Source organism: Polyodon spathula, chromosome 48, assembly GCF_017654505.1.
Source record: "Polyodon spathula isolate WHYD16114869_AA chromosome 48, ASM1765450v1, whole genome shotgun sequence".
Taxonomy (NCBI): domain Eukaryota; kingdom Metazoa; phylum Chordata; class Actinopteri; order Acipenseriformes; family Polyodontidae; genus Polyodon; species Polyodon spathula.
In genome coordinates this window covers 702,282-719,781 of record NC_054581.1, presented here as the reverse complement: position 1 = coordinate 719,781, position 17,500 = coordinate 702,282, and the positions used below count along the sequence as shown (strand labels likewise).

Below are 17,500 nucleotides of genomic sequence, written 5' to 3'. Positions count from 1 at the left end.
CCTTTCTCTCTCCCCTCTCTCCCCTCCACTCTCCCCTCTCCTCTCTCTTCTCTCTCCCCTCTCCTCTCTCCCTCTCCCCTCTCTCCTCTCTCGACTCCCCCTCCTCTCTCTCCCCTGTCCCCCCTCTCTCTCTCTCCTCTCCCCTCCCCTCTCCAGCACAGTGCTGTCTCGCTCTCTTCATCCTTCTCTGTCTCACTGATCTGTGGTTCCTTGCTGCTCTCTATGCTGCCTGGCTGTATCTTGACAGGGAAACCCCCATGCTCGGTGGACGCCGGTCCTCGTGGGTGCGTGGCTGGAGGGTGTGGCGTCACTTCCGAGACTACTTCCCCCTCACGGTGAGTTCCAGGGCGCAGACAGGACCCCCAAATAAGACTCCTCCCGTTGCACAGCAGTGTGATCCAGTCCAGGTTTTACTACCAGCTTGATCAGCCCCAGTGTGTCTAGGCAACAAGCTCAGGTGTGTCTGATTATTAAACTCCTAGTGAAAGCAGGACTGGATCACACTGCTGTGCAGCGGGAGTCTGATTATTAAACTCCTAGTGAAAGCAGGACTGGATCACACTGCTGTGCAGCGGGAGTCTGATTATTAAACTCCTAGTGAAAGCAGGACTGGATCACACTGCTGTGCAGCGGGAGTCTGATTATTAAACTCCTAGTGAAAGCAGGACTGGATCACACTGCTGTGCAGCGGGAGTCTGATTATTAAACTCCTAGTGAAACCAGGACTGGATCACACTGCTGTGCAGCGGGAGTCTGATTATTAAACTCCTAGTGAAAGCAGGACTGGATCACACTGCTGTGCAGCGGGAGTCTGATTATTAAACTCCTAGTGAAAGCAGGACTGGATCACACTGCTGTGCATGTATACAGATATACACTTATAACTAAAAAATAATTACAAACTCACACACAAAAAAATATATATTGGAACATTTTGAAATACTGAACTTAAAGACACTCAAACTGAAAGTCTTTCTCAGTGTCTTAAGTAACTCAGTATTTCAAAATGTCTCTCCTCCCATCTCCCTCCTCCCTCTCCTCCCCTCTCCTCCCCTCTCCTCCCCATCTCCTCTTCCCCTCCTCCCCTCTCTCTCCTCACCTCTCTCCCCATCTCTCTCCTCCCCTCTCCCTCTCCTCTCCCTTTCCTCTCCCCCTCTCCCTCCTCTCCCCCTCTCCCCCCCTCTCCTCTCTCCAGTTAGTGAAGACAGTGGATTTGGATCCCAAGCTGAACTATCTGTTCGGGTTTCATCCTCATGGAGTTCTGGTGGCCGGAGCATTTGGGAATTTCTGCACGAAGGCATCGGGATTCGGAAAGCTGTTCCCCGGACTCACCCCCTACCTGCTCATGCTGCCCTTCTGGTTCAAAGTGCCCTTCTTTCGAGACTACATCATGTGTGCAGGTGAGGGGAGAGGGAGAGGGGAGAGGGGGAGAGGGGAGAGGGGGAGAGAGGGGAGAGAGGAGAGGGGGAGAGGGGAGAAAGAGGAGAGGGGGAGAGAGAGAGAGAGAGAGAGAGAGAGAGACACTCCCAACATACAAAGAGAGCCGAGGGAGACACGCTCACAGTGACAGTGAGTCACACTGAACCTAACCACTGTTCAGACTGGACTACGTCTCCCCTCTGTGTGAGTATGTTCTTCTCTGTCTGTGTCACTCTCCACTCGTGACTGAAAGAGTCTCTGTGGCTCTGGTCCGTCTTCGAGGAGAGAGTCAATTGGACAAGAGAGAGAGAGAGAGAGAGAGAGAGAGAGAGAGAGAGAGAGAGAGAGAGAGAGAGACAGAAACACAGACACACCGAGACAGCGAGAGAGAGGCACACACACACTCACACACCCGGAGACGTAGAGAAACTCTGACACAGTCCAGCCAGCGCTGTGTGGCCTCTTTGCATTTCCTCTCCCTGCTCTGGTGCTTGTGCAATGGCATGCACCCGCCCCCCTCCCTCCTGACCTGTCCCTCGGGGCTGGAGCAGGGTTGCTGTGTCTGTGAATCCCTCACAGTGGGCTGCAGCCAGTAGCATCAGCAGGGTTTCATAAGAGGCCTGCATTGAGAAATCACTGTGGAGAAAGTGAGGCGCTGGGTCACCCTGCTTTTACCTTGTTGCACACACACACACACACACACACACACACACACACACACACACACACACACACACACACACACACTGACACACACACACACACACACACACACACACACACACACACACACACACACACACACACACACACACACACACACACACACCACACACACACACACACCGCCTGTCGCCAAGTCCTCTCTTCCACGCAGTAGCATCTAAATCCTGAGGCGTGAAGGGGGGGCGCCCCTGAGTTGAAAGGATCCACATTCCGGACGGCCTTCTACCGAACAGTCCAGGTACCCGTCTCCCTCTTTCCAGGTCTGGTCTCCTCTGATAAGCGCAGTGCCAGTTTCCTCCTGAGCCAGCCGGGGGGCGGTCATGCAGCCGTGCTGGCAGTAGGGGGCGCCCCCGAGTCTCTGGAGGCTCGTCCCGGAGCGCTCACCCTGCAGCTGTTGAGCAGGAAGGGCTTCGTCAAGCTGGCCATCCAACACGGGTACGAGAGAGTGAGAGAGTGAGACAGAGGGAGTGAGACAGTCAAACAGTAGTATGAGAGAGTGAGACACAGACTGAGAGACTGAAACTCAGAGACAAGTCAAACACAGGTGAGTGAGAGACAGAGACAGAGACAGAGACGGCACACTGAGACACGCCGTGTCCCCCGCAGGTCCCCGCTGGTCCCCGTCTTCTCTTTCGGGGAGAACGAGCTCTTCAATCAGATGCCGAACCCGCGGGGCTCCGCGCTGCGCGACGCCCAGGAGAGGCTGCAGAAGCTCATGGGCGTGGCACTGCCGCTCTTCCACGCCAGGGGGGTGTTCCAGTACAGCTGGGGGCTGCTGCCCTTCCGCAAGCCAGTCTGCACTGTGGGTAAGGGGGGGGAGAGGGGGGTAAGAGACCGACCCCGCAGGGGAGGGGAGAAGGGGGTCCCCCTCCCAGTTGTATGTCCCTAACTGCCCTTATCTCTCTCTCTCTCTCTCTCTCTCTCTCCTCTACAGTGGGTCGCCCGATCCTGGTCTCTCAGGACCCCTGCCCGACCCGGGAGGAGGTGGACCGGGTGCACACGCTCTATCTGAACGGGCTGAACCAGCTCTTCGAGGAGAACAAGGAGAAATACGGGATCGAGAAGCACCGACACCTGAGCTTCATCTGAGAGAGAGAGAGGGAGAGGGAGAGGAGAAATATTCTACCGCTCCTCTCTCGAGAGAGAGTAGGAGAGGAGATAATGAGAGATAATATCTGTCCAGGGCTGACTTTTGTTCAAGATAACGGTCCGTCGATATTGCAAATACAGTGGGATCACAGTCAAGGTTTTACTACCAGCTTGATCAGCCCCCAGTGTGTCTAGGCAACAAGCTCAGCTGTGTCTGATTATTAAACTCCTAGTGAAACCAGGAATGGATCACACTGCTGTGCAGCAAGAGTCTGATTATTAAACTCCTAGTGAAAGCAGGACTGGATCACACTGCTGTGCAGCAAGAGTCTGATTATTAAACTCCTAGTGAAAGCAGGACTGGATCACACTGCTGCGCAGCGGGAGTCTGATTTCCAGCCCTGCTATTCCTGACCAAAGCAACACAGCCTCGACCCAAACTGTGCTGACTGCAGCCAGGACCAGCCCTGTGACAGATCATCTCTCTCTAAACTAACCGGAGGTGTGTTTCCAGTTCCTTCCACTAAATGTTTGAACCCATTTTGGAGCTGACTTTCAAAATGTTATATAATAAAAAAATATTGATTATAACCCATGCGTGTGTCTGTGTATTAACAAGGACTAAAAGGGGGGGACGGACCCTGATATTGATGAGATCCAGCCCTCTGAAATGTCTTTATAATATACAGCGCTAGACCCTGATATTGATGAGACACAGCCCTCTGAAATGTCTTTATAATATACAGCACTAGACCCTGATATTGATGAGATCCAGCCCTCTGAAATGTCTTTATAATATACAGCACTAGACCCTGATATTGATGAGATCCAGCCCTCTGAAATGTCTTTATAATATACAGCGCTAGACCCTGATATTGATGAGACACAGCCCTCTGAAATGTCTTTATAATATACAACACTAGACCCTGATATTGATGAGATCCAGCCCTCTGAAATGTCTTTATAATATACAGCACTAGACCCTGATATTGATGAGACACAGCCCTCTGAAATGTCTTTATAATATACAGCACTAGACCTTGATATTGATGAGATCCAGCCCTCTGAAATGTCTTTATAATATACAGCACTAGACCCTGATATTGATGAGATCTAGCCCTCTGAAATGTCTTTATAATATATATCAGACCCTGATACCTAGAACACTAGAGTTCTGCTTCAACACCCTCTTCTGCGTTGATTTTGCAACACTGTCTTATCACATAAGACCTTGACCCAGAGAAACACTGACACACACTGACACGCACACAAAGACACACACACACACTGGCACGCTGAGACACACTGAGTCACACACACACGCGCGCGCGCGCACACAGCGAGTGGCTGTGTGAGCCCTTGGTTATCGTCTCGTTTATACAGCATCCACGTCAAGCTGGGCAAAGTGCAGAAAGCGATAGCAAGTCAAGCCTGTGAAACAGCATTTTCAAAAACTACATATTCCTTATGGAAGGAGAATGCCTGTGTGACATCCACAGCCAAGAGCTGAAATGTAAGTGTTCTGCTATATCATTACCTATTTAAACACTACACTGTAGACTGGCTTTCCAGCCAGTGCTGTGTTTATTGCACTGATGTGTGTGTGTATATATATATGTGTGTGTGTGTGCGTGTGTATATAAGTTTATGTATATGTATATATAAATATTTGGGGGTTAGGGATTTCAGTAGACTAGACGTTTCAAGCTGCAGACGTCATCTCAGGACAGTGTATTTTGTAATTTTTAACTGGCCTCATTGACCTGTTATTTAAATTTGAAATATATTTTTATGATAAACACTAGCGCCAATGATATATCACTCTGCTTCCTCACTGTCTCCCCTCTCTCTCCCCAATCTCTATCCCATCTCTTTCCTCTGTCTATCCCCTCTCTCTCCCCTCTCTCTATCCCTTCTCTCTCTCTTGCCTCTCTGCCCCCTCCCTCCCTCTATCGACTCTCTTCTCTCCCCTCTCTCTCCCCTCTCTCTCTGCACTCTATCCCCTCTCTCTTGCCTCTCTCTCCCCTCTCTCTCTCCCCTCTCTCTTTCCTCTCTCTCTTCCCTCTCTCCCCTCTCTCTTGCCTCTCTCTCTCCCCTCTCTTACCTCTCTCTATCCTCTCTCTCTCCCTTCTCCCCTCTCTGCCCCCTCCCTCCCTCTCCCCACTCTGCAGGAGTCCTGTGCCGGTCAGTATGAAGCCCTGGACCCAGGAGCTGATAGAGAAGCTGAGTGTGCTGCAGGGTGTGCTGACCTTCCTCGGCATGGGTACGTGAGTGAGGCTCCCCATCGACTAGACCCCCCCCTGGTAACAAGCCCCTCTCTTTAACCCCTGCAGTACCAGAGCTCCTCTATAATGTCCGTGCTGATTTCAGCCTCCTTTCTCCATTGCAGGGATCTTTGGCAGCATTCTTATGGTCTCCCTGCTGTTCACCAGGCTGTGGATCCTGTCTGTGCTCTACTTCACCTGGCTGTTCCTGGACTGGGACTCGCCTGTGAGAAAGGTAAGGGGGGGGGGGTGGGGGGGGGGGGGGGGGGGGGGGGGGGGGGGGGGGGGGGGGGGGGGGGTGGGGGGGGGGGTGGCTTGCGGGGTTTGCCAAACGTAGTGTTGGGACATCTTAACGAAGCATTACAGCTCACTTTGGACGACCTATTACAATATACATATTGAACCTCACACCCAGCGCTTGGTAGTTTTCCCATTTCAAAATCTAACATGAAATGCTACTGTGCTGCTGTTATGGCTTCCGGTGGACTTTCTTTTTTTTTTTTGTCATATAATTTTGTTGTTTCTTTGATTACAAGAGACTTAGTTACTCCTTATAAGAGTTTCCCCCATAGTAACAGCACAACAAAGAGAGGTCTGGTAAAGCACAGGGAAGCATTGTAAAGCACAGAGAGGCCTGGTAAAGCATAGGGAAGCATTGTAAAGCACAGAGAGGTCTGGTAAAGCATAGGGAAGCATTGTAAAGCACAGAGAGGTCTGGTAAAGCATAGGGAAGCATTGTAAAGCACAGAGAGGTCTGGTAAAGCATAGGGAAGCATTGTAAAGCACAGAGAGGTCTGGTAAAGCATAGGGAAGCATTGTAAAGCACAGAGAGGTCTGGTAAAGCACAGGGAAGCATTGTAAAGCACAGAGAGGTCTGGTAAAGCATAGGGAAGCATTGTAAAGCACAGAGAGGTGTGGTAAAGCATAGGGAAGCATTGTAAAGCACAGAGAGGTCTGGTAAAGCATAGGGAAGCATTGTAAAGCACAGAGAGGTCTGGTAAAGCATAGGGAAGCATTGTAAAGCACAGAGGGATAGTCCAGGGTGTAATTCCCTGTCTCTCCTGTAGGGAGCAGGACATCGAAATGGATGAGGCACTGGAGGGTGTGGAAACACTTCAGTAATTACTATCCCATCAAGGTGCGGCATTATTATTATTATTATTATTATTATTATTATTATTATTATTATTATTATTATTATTATTATTATCATTGATTTATTTCTCCTGGGATACTGCGCCACGCTCCCGTCTTCCCCTCTCCACCCAGCTGGTGAAGACAGCGGAGCTGAGCCCGGAGAGGAACTACGTGTTTGGCTGCCACCCGCATGGCATCATGTGCGCCGGAGCCTTCAGCAGCTTCTCCACGGAAGGGACCGGGTTCTCGACAATGTTTCCCGGGATACGGCCGCACCTGGCCACGCTGGCCGGGCTGTTCAAGATGCCGATCTACCGGGAGTACATGATGTGCGCGGGTGAGAGACAGAAAACACACAAACAAACACGCAAACAAATACACACACTCACACACCAACAAACACACAAACAAATACACACACTCACACACCAACAAACACACAAACAAATACACACACACACACACATCAACAAACACACAAACAAATACACACACACACCAACAAAAACACAAACAAATACACACACACCAACAAAAACACAAACAAATACACACACACCAACACACACACGCAAACAAAAACACAACACACACGTTGACACACACACACACACACATACCAACAAACACATACATAAATACATGAACGACTCAGCCTCTTGCCACGATAGCTTTCAAATCCATTCTCTTACCTCTTACTAGCTTTACTTATGGCACAGAGAGGTCTGATAAAGCACAGGGAAGCATTGTAAAGCACAGAGAGGTCTGGTAAAGCATAAGGAAGCATTGTAAAGCACAGAGAGGTCTGGTAAAGCATAGGGAAGCATTGTAAAGCACAGAGAGGTCTGGTAAAGCATAGGGAAGCATTGTAAAGTACAGAGAGGTCTGGTAAAGCATAGGGAAGCATTGTAAAGCACAGAGAGGTCTGGTAAAGCATAGGGAAGCATTGTAAAGCACAGAGAGGTCTGGTAAAGCATAGGGAAGCATTGTAAAGCACAGAGAGGTCTGGTAAAGCATCTGGTAAAGCATCCCCCCCCCCTCAGGAATGTGTCCAGTGAGCAAGCCCAGTCTGAAGTACCTCCTCTCCCAGAACGGCACTGGCACTGCGGTGGCGATCGTGGTAGGGGGCGCCGCTGAGTCTCTGACCTGCAGCCCCGGACACAACTCCATCGTCATAAGGAACAGAAAGGGCTTCGTCAAGCTGGCCATCGAGTACGGGTAGGAACTCCCCCCTCCCACCCCAACCCTCACCCCACCTCACCCCACCTCATCCCCGAAGCCAAACGCTGGTCTGCTTGACTCAGTTTAGTTTCAGTAACACTGATGAAGGCACTAGAGCCCAAACGCTGCTCTGCTTGACTCAGTTTAGTTTCAATAACACTGATGAAGGCACTAGAGCCCAAACGCTGCTCTGCTTGACTCGGTTTAGTTTCAGTAACACTCTCTCTCTCTCTCTCTCTCTCTCTCTCTCTCTCTCTCTCTCTCTCTCTGACTCCTCCCTCTCTCAGTCTCTCCTCTCTCTCTCTCTCTCTCTCTCTCTCTCTCTCTCTCTCTCTCTCTCTCTCTCTCTCTCTCTCCAGGGCTGACCTCGTTCCTGTCTTCTCGTTCGGGGAGAATGACATTTTCCACCAGGTGATCTTCGAGGAGGGGAGCTGGAAGAGGAGTCTGCAGATCGCCTTCCACAAATACGTGGGCTTCGCGCCCTGCCTCTTCAAAGGGAAGGGGATCCTCTTCAAATCCTGGGGGCTGCTACCCTTCCCTAAGCCCATCACCACTGTGGGTGAGAGTCCAGACCCTCGCTTGCACCCCTCCAAGGCTATCAAAGTGTTATAAAGCACGGCTGGGGGTAATAAAGCACGACCAGGGGTAATAAATAAAGTTTAAATAAGGTTTATAACATTAATTATTAATGAGTCATTCAGAAGAGGCTTTTATCCAAAGAGACTTCCAGAGACTAGGAGGGTGAACTCTGCATCATCAACAGCGGCTGCTGCTGCAGAGTCACTTCCAATAGGACCTTGCTTTGTTTGACGTTTGAAGGACGGAGCACAAGGAGGTGAAGTGACTCGCTCAGGGTCTCACACACACACACACAGTGAGTCAGGGGCTGCTGCAGAGTCTCTTCCAATAGGACCTCGCTTTGTTTTATAAATCAAGGACGGAGCACACAGGTTCAGTGACTCGCTCAGGGTCTCTCACACACACACAGTGAGTCAGGGGCTGCTGCAGAGTCTCTTCCAATAGGACCTCGCTTTGTTTGACAAACAAAATCTACACTTTGTGTCGGTGTTAATGCACAAGTCTCAGAAACATGTGCATGTGTGTGTGCAGTTAAAAATATCTAATAATAATAATAATAACACTGTGTAACACAATTTTGGTTCCTGGCTAGTAAGTGTTATTTCCTAATTGCTTATGCCTCAAAAGTATAGAAAATGGCTATTATTCCCCACAAACTTTGCTTTTGTGACCAGGACAGTGATATTTCAAAATATCACTATTTCCAATGGGAAAACGGGCAAATGTGTGTCTTTTCGTTCACATAAAGTCAGAAAAAAAAACAACATATGAATCCAAATTAACATGTATTTATACTAAAGTAATACAAAAATGACCACAAAAGATTTAGAAGTGAGTAGTTTTTCGAGATTTACGATTATACTGTAAATTTACCTGTCCTGGTCACAAAAGCAAAGTTTGTGGAGAATAATAGCTATTTTCTATACTTTTGAGGCATAAGCAACTAGGAAATAACACTTACTACCCAGGAACAAAAATTGTGTTACATAGTGTAATAATAATAATAATAATAATAATAATGCCTGCCCTCTCGTTGCAGTTGGGAAACCCATCGCGATGCCAAAGATGGTCTCTCCTCCTGGCCGGGTAGTGGATCACTATCACCAGCTCTACATGCAAGCGATCCTTGACCTCTTCGACCAGCACAAGGTGGCCTGCGGTCTGCCTGAGGAAAGCCAGCTCGAAATCCTCTGAGGCGCAGCGCCCAGCCTGGCCCACCAGGGGGCACTGCCGGCCACAGAGAAAACTGCAACGGGCCCTTTAAACCTGGGACACGTGACTCAGATGACTTTCCTTGCTGGAACTGAGACTGTGTGTGTTTTTAAATCCTGTGTTCTAGTGTTACGCTGCAGAATTTAAAAAAAAAAAAAAAAAAAAAAAAGTCGCTTTTAAATAATGGTGGAATGATGTAAACAGCCTTACTGATAATTAGCATGATTTATAACGTTTGCTTTTGGTTATAATGGTGGCACTGATGTAAACAGCCTTGTACTGAACACACCAATTATAATGATTTATATTCAAAAATCCCGGCTGGGCAGAATTTGAAAAAAAAAAAAAAAAAAAAAAAACGTATGGCCGAGAATTTTAATGGTGGAATGATGTAAACAGCCTTACTGATATATCCCTCCCCTTCCCCCTTTCCCCCCTTTTATAATTGCGTAAACTCTGCTAATGGCACGTCATTCAATAGGGTGAGGTTTGTCTCTCGAAAGATTGGTCTGTGACGTATGATGGAGGTCTATGACACAACGGAAGTGATTTTTGTAAATTAAATAATACACCCAAGCATAATAATAATAATAATAATAATAATAATAATCAATAATAATAAAGTGTGGTAATCCAGATCAGAAGGTGACTACGTCTTCAACCACGTCGGGGGCCAAGCCCCGGTTAAAGGAAAATAAAATGAAGAAATTCCTTTTTTTTTTTTTTTTTTTTTTTTTTGGAATAAATAAATAAATAAATAAATAAATAATATAAATTTATAAATTAGTTTACATAAAGAAATATTTCTTCCGAATGAAGGCTGCTACCTACCCTAAAGCTGGGATGCGCACGTCACGCGTGCAGAGCAACAATGGATTAGCAGTCCAGGAATTGGTGAGCCTTAACCACTCGGGGGACATCGTCTCATGAATTCAGTGTCAGAGGACACTGTGGGTCGGTGTCACAGTGCACTGACAGGCAGACAAGACAGACACAGACAGACACGCACACGCACACGCACACGCACACGCAAACGCAAACGCAAACGCAAACGCAAACGCAAACGCAAACGCAAACGCAAACGCAATTTCCTTATTAGCACACTTATTGCATTCCCCCTGTGCAGAGGCGCCGTGGCTTAGATGGTTAAAGCGCCTGTCTAGTAAACAGGAGATCCTGGGTTCGAATCCCAGCGGGGCCTTGTTCTTTAAAGAAATGAATTATTTATTTTTTTAAATATTGAAATGATCGGCTAATTACTAAAGGTGTAGGTGCGCAGCATTACCGCCGCGGCTCTGTGGCGCAATGGATAGCGCATTGGACTTCTAGATCATGACGGGTGAAGTCATTCAAAGGTTGTGGGTTCGAGTCCCACCAGAGTCGCTTTTTTTTTTTTTTTTTTTTTTTTTTTTTTTTTAAATGTATTTTTATTATATTTTCTAAAGTCAAAATTATAAACATTATTATTATTTACTTTTTTTTTTTTTTTTTAAGTCTCAAGACTTCGTTCAGTAAAGAAGGCAACACCACGTTATTATTTATGTCAAGCTGCGGGAACACAGAGCTATTTTCCCCAGGAGCAGCGACTTGAAACCCCCGCGTCTCTCCCCTGGTGTGCCCTGAAACTCCGTCCCCTGAAACCGACTTCCAAGCCCCATTGTCTCCCTGTTCCCCCGGCTTTACATGCTTAGCTGATAAAATGAGGTCATGCACGACTTCAGAGTCCGGATAGGGGTTCCGTTAATTGTTTCAATTAAACAATGTAGACCAGGGTGTGGAACCCAGAGCAGGGCTAGAGAGATCAGCCCCGTCTGCACGTCAGAAGGATGCAGACACGTTGACGGTCCAGTTCGTGTAGAGTAGATTTTTCTTCTTTCTGCCGCTGATAAGTAAAATCAAAGGTTTCTTCAGCATCCCCCCCCACCCCGGCTCCATTTGGCAAGGCAGCGCCCAGACCCCAAACCCGCAGCTCGCACTTCTGTGAGCCGCCACAAACGTCACTGCCCCGGACACGTCATAAAAACATCGTTTCACAGGGAGGCTCGAAACCAGGACCGCGTCACTCCTGACAGGTTTGGAACTCTTTCCCACGAGAAAAAAAAAAAAAAAATCCATTCTCCCTTTCCCAGAGACACACTTAACCCCCCCCCCCCCCCCCCCCCCCCTCCCTCCTATTACTGTCTGTGGACCCCTTTCAAGTATATATATATCTATGCATTTACCCTGGTTTGCCAAACGGTTATTAATATGCTTTACCATACCTCTCTGTGCTTTACAATGCTTCCCTATGCTTTACCAGACCTCTCTCTTTACAATGCCAGACCTCTCTGTGCACAATGCTTCCCTATGCTTTACCAGACCTCTCTGTGCTTTACAATGCTTCCCTATGCTTTACCAGACCTCTCTGTGCTTTACAATGCTTCCCTATGCTTTACCAGACCTCTCTGTGCTTTACAATGCTTCCCTATGCTTTACCAGACCTCTCTGTGCTTTACAATGCTTCCCTATGCTTTACCAGACCTCTCTGTGCTTTACAATGCTTCCCTATGCTTTACCAGACCTCTCTGTGCTTTACAATGCTTCCCTATGCTTTACCATACCTCTCTGTGCTTTACAATGCATCCCTATGCTTTACCAGACCTCTCTGTGCTTTACAATGCTTCCCTATGCTTTACCAGACCTCTCTGTGCTTTACAATGCTTCCCTATGCTTTACCAGACCTCTCTGTGCTTTACAATGCTTCCCTGTGCTTTACCAGACCTCTCTGTGCTTTACAATGCTTCCCTATGCTTTACCACGAATAAGAGAGCCCTCATAAATAATAATTAGTATCATTTTAACCGAGGCCAGTGCCTCGGGTCCCTCATAGCAGGCTGAATCCACCACAAGAATAAACGAAATCAATGCAAGGGCTCGCTCTCCGGATTTTACCATTCTAGAACGCTTTGATCGTTCCACGCCGTCCCGCAGCACGCCGCTCGCTCCACGCACCGAAACTCTGCTAAAAGAGACAACAATGCGTTTTTAATTGCTTCCTAATCTCGAGTCAAATAATCGAGTGGTTACTGCAGGTTTAGGGAGAGCCCCGTTTAACTGTCATTAGTGCATCCTGCAACCTTCCGTGACCCGAAACTGCACCCCCCCCCCCCCACCCCCCACCCCCCCCCACCCCCCCCCCACCCCCCCCTGGGGGTTAAATTAGAAATCAAATGAAGCGTCACTGGGCTAGGACGTGGGGGTTTTGGGGGTCCCCCCCCTTGGCAAATAAATGAAGCGTTTGTTTTGTTTTTGTTTTATGACGGCAGACAGCGACGTGTCGCTTTTCATAATCAAAGAGGAGGCAAACCCGCCCCCCATCGAAAACAACAACAACAACAACAACAAAAAAAAAAAAAAACAAATCTGACCCCACGCGTGCAGGGAACACTCGCTCGCAGGGCACGCGCAGACTCCCCGTGGAGCGGCTGTAATGCCCCCCCCCCCCCCCCCCCTCTCTCCCCCCACGGTTTGGAGCGCTCTTTACCCGCAGCAGTGTTCCCGGTATTGATTTTGGGGGTGTTTAGTGCGTGCATTGCGCACGGCTCTAAACACTGTATTAGAATACACGTCGGGCTTCACACCGCCCGCGGAGGATCAGACACAAGGTCTATTCAAACGAGCTTTTGCCGTTTCAACTGCGAGGCTATTACAGTCACACTCGAGCCCATCAGCCCGTCATTGTTCGGGGTCAAATATCCAATTTGCACGGGTAATGGCCCTCACTACGGTCGCGCCTCGACAAGGTGCAAAGCGGCCCCCGGTCAGGCATCCAGCTGGCCGGGCGATTGAGAGCCATCAGTGTGCAGAAATACAAAAGATTTTTGTAGGATGAAGAGGGCATTTGCTTCAAGTGTGGAGATTCAATAAATCCCATCACGTTTCCTTCCTCAAGATAGACAGACAGACAGACAGACACACACACACACACACACAGGGTCAATCTGCAATGATAAAGGACGCGGATATTCTCGTTAAAGACGAAGGACAGCTTTTTATTTTAGACCTATTGCACTGTCCTTCATTTACAGCAGCTCCTGTGTGTGCTTCAAGATCTGCTGTTCATGGGGGGGGGGGGGGGGGGGTCGTAAATAAATAAAACTTTTAGCATGGTATAGCATTGCGATTTTTAAATAATTTTAAAATTGGATTATCAAAACCTAATAGTTTTTTTTTGGTTTGAACCGCGTCAATCCCGACAGGTTGGAACTCTTTCCCACGAGAAAAAAAAAAAAAAAAAAGTCCATTCTCCCTTTCTCCAGACACACTTAAACACTCCCCCCCCCCCCCAATAACACTGTCTGTGACCCCTTTCTATCTATCTATCTGTCTATCTGTCTACATCCCCTTCACTTGCAGATTTTTTAAAAATGTTTTTATGAACTTCCATAACTTTGAAAAAAATTCCTTTTTTTTCCAAAACCCCCCCCCCGTGCGAACCTTTGATTTGGATTTGAATTGCCCAGTTTTGTGCGGATAATGGTCCTCACTACGGTCTCGCCTGGTCAGGGTGCAAAGCGCGCCGTTTACACCAAAGAGTCCCGGGCAGGCGTCCAGCTGCAGGGCGATTGAGACCTATCAATCAATTAAGACATGCTCAGGGACAGTCCGCAGGGTGTGAGACGTATGAGCAAACTCGAACTCATAGTTTGTGAGTGAGTGGATATATTTATATAGAGAGTTTAGAACAGGGAATCTGCACTGTGAGAGTCAATGCACAGTGTGTGTGAGTGAGTGGATATATTTATATAGAGAGTTTAGAACAGGGAATCTGCACTGTGAGAGTCAATGCACAGTGTGTGCAAGTGAGTGGATATATTTATATAGAGAGTTTAGAATAGGGAATCTGCACTGTGAGAGTCAATGCACAGTGTGAGTGAGTGAGTGGATATATTTATATAGAGAGTTTAGAATAGGGAATCTATCATATGCACAAATAACTCAGAAACACTACAAACAAATGTGTGTGAATTAAGAAAACAAATCTTAATAATAATAAAACACAGTCACCACACATGTTCAGTTTTGAAAGAGTTTATTCCAAAATGATCCACTGGGTCAGTCAGATACAAATCTTTTTTTAATATAAAAAAAATACAAGATATTCGCTTTGCACAGCCCTTTTTAATATAAAAATGACTTCTGTGGACCGAAAATGATCAAGCAACTCAGACGGTGTTGTATCTAAATATTATGAAGTAATTTCTCCCCCTTGTTTTATTAATTTAATAAACAGGAAGTTCGTGTTGCTTTTGTTTTCTTCCTTTTTTACAAAAGAAGGAAAAAATCGTTTTTGCTTCAAGGGGGGGGGGGGGGGGTGGGGGGGGGGGGGGTGTGGGGGGGGGGGGTGCAAACTGCAGGTTGAATTTCTGTGTGAAAGAAATGTAGTCTTAGCTCAATTTGTGACGTTTTTTGTTAAATAAGTCTGTTCCAATAAGCGCCCTGTTACGGCCATGGCCTCCAGACCCCGCTCGCAGTAGCTTGCTTGTGCGGCCCATGCGTGGATGCGGGGTCCGCACTGTCCGATTTGGGGGTGCCCTCGAACGCCCGGACGAAGCCCGGATTCTGTGACGTCGTGTAAACACCGGAGGTCTGTCCGAGGGTGCTTTCCCTGCTCAGGGGCAGATAGTGAGCGGGCACGGGTTCCACGCGGGGCAAAGGTCCGACCGCTTCTTCAACCCCAGTCTCGCCTACCCGCTGCGAGAGGTCCCGGTTCGACTGGGCCATTCCGTTCAGGTGTTGGCTCCTGGCGTGGATGAAGTCGCTGACGCGCAGGAGGCACGTCCTCACCCCAACCTGGTAGTTCAGTTGGGAGGACGACGTGGCTCGATTATTCGTTGTCGTCATCGCTTCTTCCTCCTCATCCCTTTTTCGGCTTTTTTGCCTGGTGATGTCACCGCCTTCCAATTCGGCTTTCAGAAACTGGACCACGCTCTCCAAAATCTCCAATTTTTCGACTTTGGGATTTCTGAGTTTCTGGAATGGCAGGAATGCATCAACGAACGAACGAACGAACAAACGAAAGAAATCAATAATTAGACACACAGTAGATTATATATGGCTTCGCAATGACTCTTCAATTAACAATTGGCTATATATGATATATAATATATATCAGTATATCATATATATATATATATATATATATATATATATATATATATAAGATATATATATAATATATATAATATTATATATATAGATCCAAAGGTAGAATTTCGATTTGTAATTAAGGTTTGTAGAATATTCGATTTGTAATTAATTTATCTACATTTTATCTACAAATACCCTTTTCTTTTTTTATATATTAGCTCAGCGTTTCGATATGCTGTGCATCTTTTTCTCAAGGGAGCCTGTGTTTGAGTCAATTCTAATTCACATTAGTTTATATAAACTTCTACAATCACGCAATCTAGCTATATTTCAATGGCTGTAGTCAGTGTGTGAATTGGAGCATTTAGAAACAGAACTGACCTCATTCTTCGCGCTGTGCAGCAGCAGCACGCGTAAAGTCTCCAAGCTGCGGTTGATGCGGTCCCGCCGTCTCTTCTCCATCAGCGGCTTCGGAACCTGTGCAGGTGGAGGGAGACACGTGTGAGCACAGCAACACGCTGCTGAAAACACGTCTTGCGCAGCACAGTGGTACGAGTGCTGGTCCAGCGGCTGGAGAGAGGGTATCCTTGATACCAGGAGGTTCAAATCTCGCCTCAGCCGCTGAATCAGTCGTGTGTGTGTGTGTGTGTGTGACCCTGAGCAAGTCACTGCTGAAAAATGCATAATGATAATAGGGCTCTATATTTCTCCCATGGCTTCAAAGCAACGCTGGCTTACCCTTTTTGAATCCGATGTGGCTGTTGGCTTCATGTTGATGTGTAAATCCATTGCAGTCAAAGCGACTCTCTCCTCTGTTTTAAGACTCTGTCGCTCCTCCGGCGGTATTTATACAGGTGTAAAGTTCTACTGACCACGCCCAGTCACGCCCACCGCCGTTCTCTCAGGTGACAGTGCCAGCGGGGAGAAGGGCAGCTGTTATCCAATCAGGGGCTGGTATTTGTAAGACATAGTGACGTTTTGTTTTCACCTGCTTGATCACTATTAGCATTTTACAACTTGAAAGTTATTGTCAAGCGGGTTTATCGATAAGGCTTGTGTATTAGACGCGCAAAAATCGTGGAAATAGATCAGTCTGGCTTCAAAACAATGTACAGGTGTGAAGAAAGGGGGCTGGGGAGCACCATAAATCCATCAGACGTGTTTAGATGTGTTTAGATTATTGATTTAAGCGTTTATTTAGTTATTTATTTATTTGTTTATTTGTTGAGAAACCACAATTTCCATTTTGTAAATTAAGCACTCAATAAGTGTTTTCTTGAACGCGAGCTGTATTTATGTAATTTGATGCATTCTACGTCAATGTTTCTTCACAGAATTATTTAGTTAAAATTTTTTTTTTTTTTAAATCCTTCGTTGTGGGGGCGTCCCCACTTTGTAAAAACACCTTTTTAAGAACTAAATATGCCTTAAAATGTTTTTTTGTTTTGTTTTGTTTTTTGTTAAAGTGCCAAAATATTGAGTTTGTTGTCGACTTTCACCCTGCGTGGAGTTTTTTCTAACTGGAGTTAGAAACAGTAAATAAAAATATAGTGAGAGTCAGTGAGGAGCCCCCACAAATATAACGTGTGTGTGTGTGTGTGTGTGTGTGTGTGTGTGTGTGTGTGTGCGTGCGTGTGTGTGTGTGTGTTTTAGCTCACTAGAAGTGTGCGTTCATTAGCATTCATAGATTCCACAATCTATCTATCTATCTATCTATCTATCTA

At 47.0% G+C, this 17,500-nt stretch overlaps 3 protein-coding genes and 2 non-coding genes across 6 annotated transcripts in view; 4 read left to right on the top strand and 1 right to left on the bottom strand.

The window, feature by feature from the left end:
• LOC121306556 (2-acylglycerol O-acyltransferase 2-A-like) overlaps positions 1-3,265 on the top strand; it is a 3,984-nt gene extending 719 nt beyond the window's left edge. For both annotated transcript variants that reach the window (XM_041238346.1, XM_041238347.1), the window contains exons 3-7: positions 157-335; positions 1,196-1,400; positions 2,406-2,580; positions 2,752-2,951; positions 3,080-3,265. In XM_041238346.1, the coding sequence (XP_041094280.1) occupies positions 157-335; positions 1,196-1,400; positions 2,406-2,580; positions 2,752-2,951; positions 3,080-3,234 (914 nt within the window). In that variant the 3' untranslated portion in view covers positions 3,235-3,265. The remainder of the gene's footprint in view (positions 1-156; positions 336-1,195; positions 1,401-2,405; positions 2,581-2,751; positions 2,952-3,079) is intronic.
• A 1,280-nt stretch (positions 3,266-4,545) lies between these two features.
• On the top strand, positions 4,546-9,849 carry LOC121306615 (diacylglycerol O-acyltransferase 2-like). Its single transcript, XM_041238430.1, has 8 exons — positions 4,546-4,747; positions 5,406-5,497; positions 5,624-5,747; positions 6,570-6,636; positions 6,768-6,972; positions 7,679-7,853; positions 8,216-8,415; positions 9,475-9,849. Coding segments are annotated over exons 1-8 (1,020 nt in total). The 5' UTR covers positions 4,546-4,745; the 3' UTR covers positions 9,630-9,849.
• A 925-nt stretch (positions 9,850-10,774) lies between these two features.
• Positions 10,775-10,848, top strand: trnat-agu. Its single transcript has one exon. It is a non-coding gene; the product is annotated as a tRNA-Thr (tRNA).
• Positions 10,849-10,938: 90 nt separating this feature from the next.
• Positions 10,939-11,030, top strand: trnar-ucu. The gene is given in 2 exon segments: positions 10,939-10,975; positions 10,995-11,030. It is a non-coding gene; the product is annotated as a tRNA-Arg (tRNA).
• Positions 11,031-15,071: 4,041 nt separating this feature from the next.
• Positions 15,072-16,565, bottom strand: LOC121306473 (transcription factor HES-7-like). The gene is made up of 3 exons (XM_041238193.1): positions 16,515-16,565; positions 16,158-16,253; positions 15,072-15,659 (listed from the first exon to the last, which is right to left on the bottom strand). The coding sequence occupies exons 1-3, from the start codon at positions 16,563-16,565 to the stop codon at positions 15,129-15,131; spliced, it is 678 nt and encodes a 225-aa protein (XP_041094127.1). The 3' UTR covers positions 15,072-15,128.
• Between the last annotated feature and the right edge of the window lie 935 nt (positions 16,566-17,500).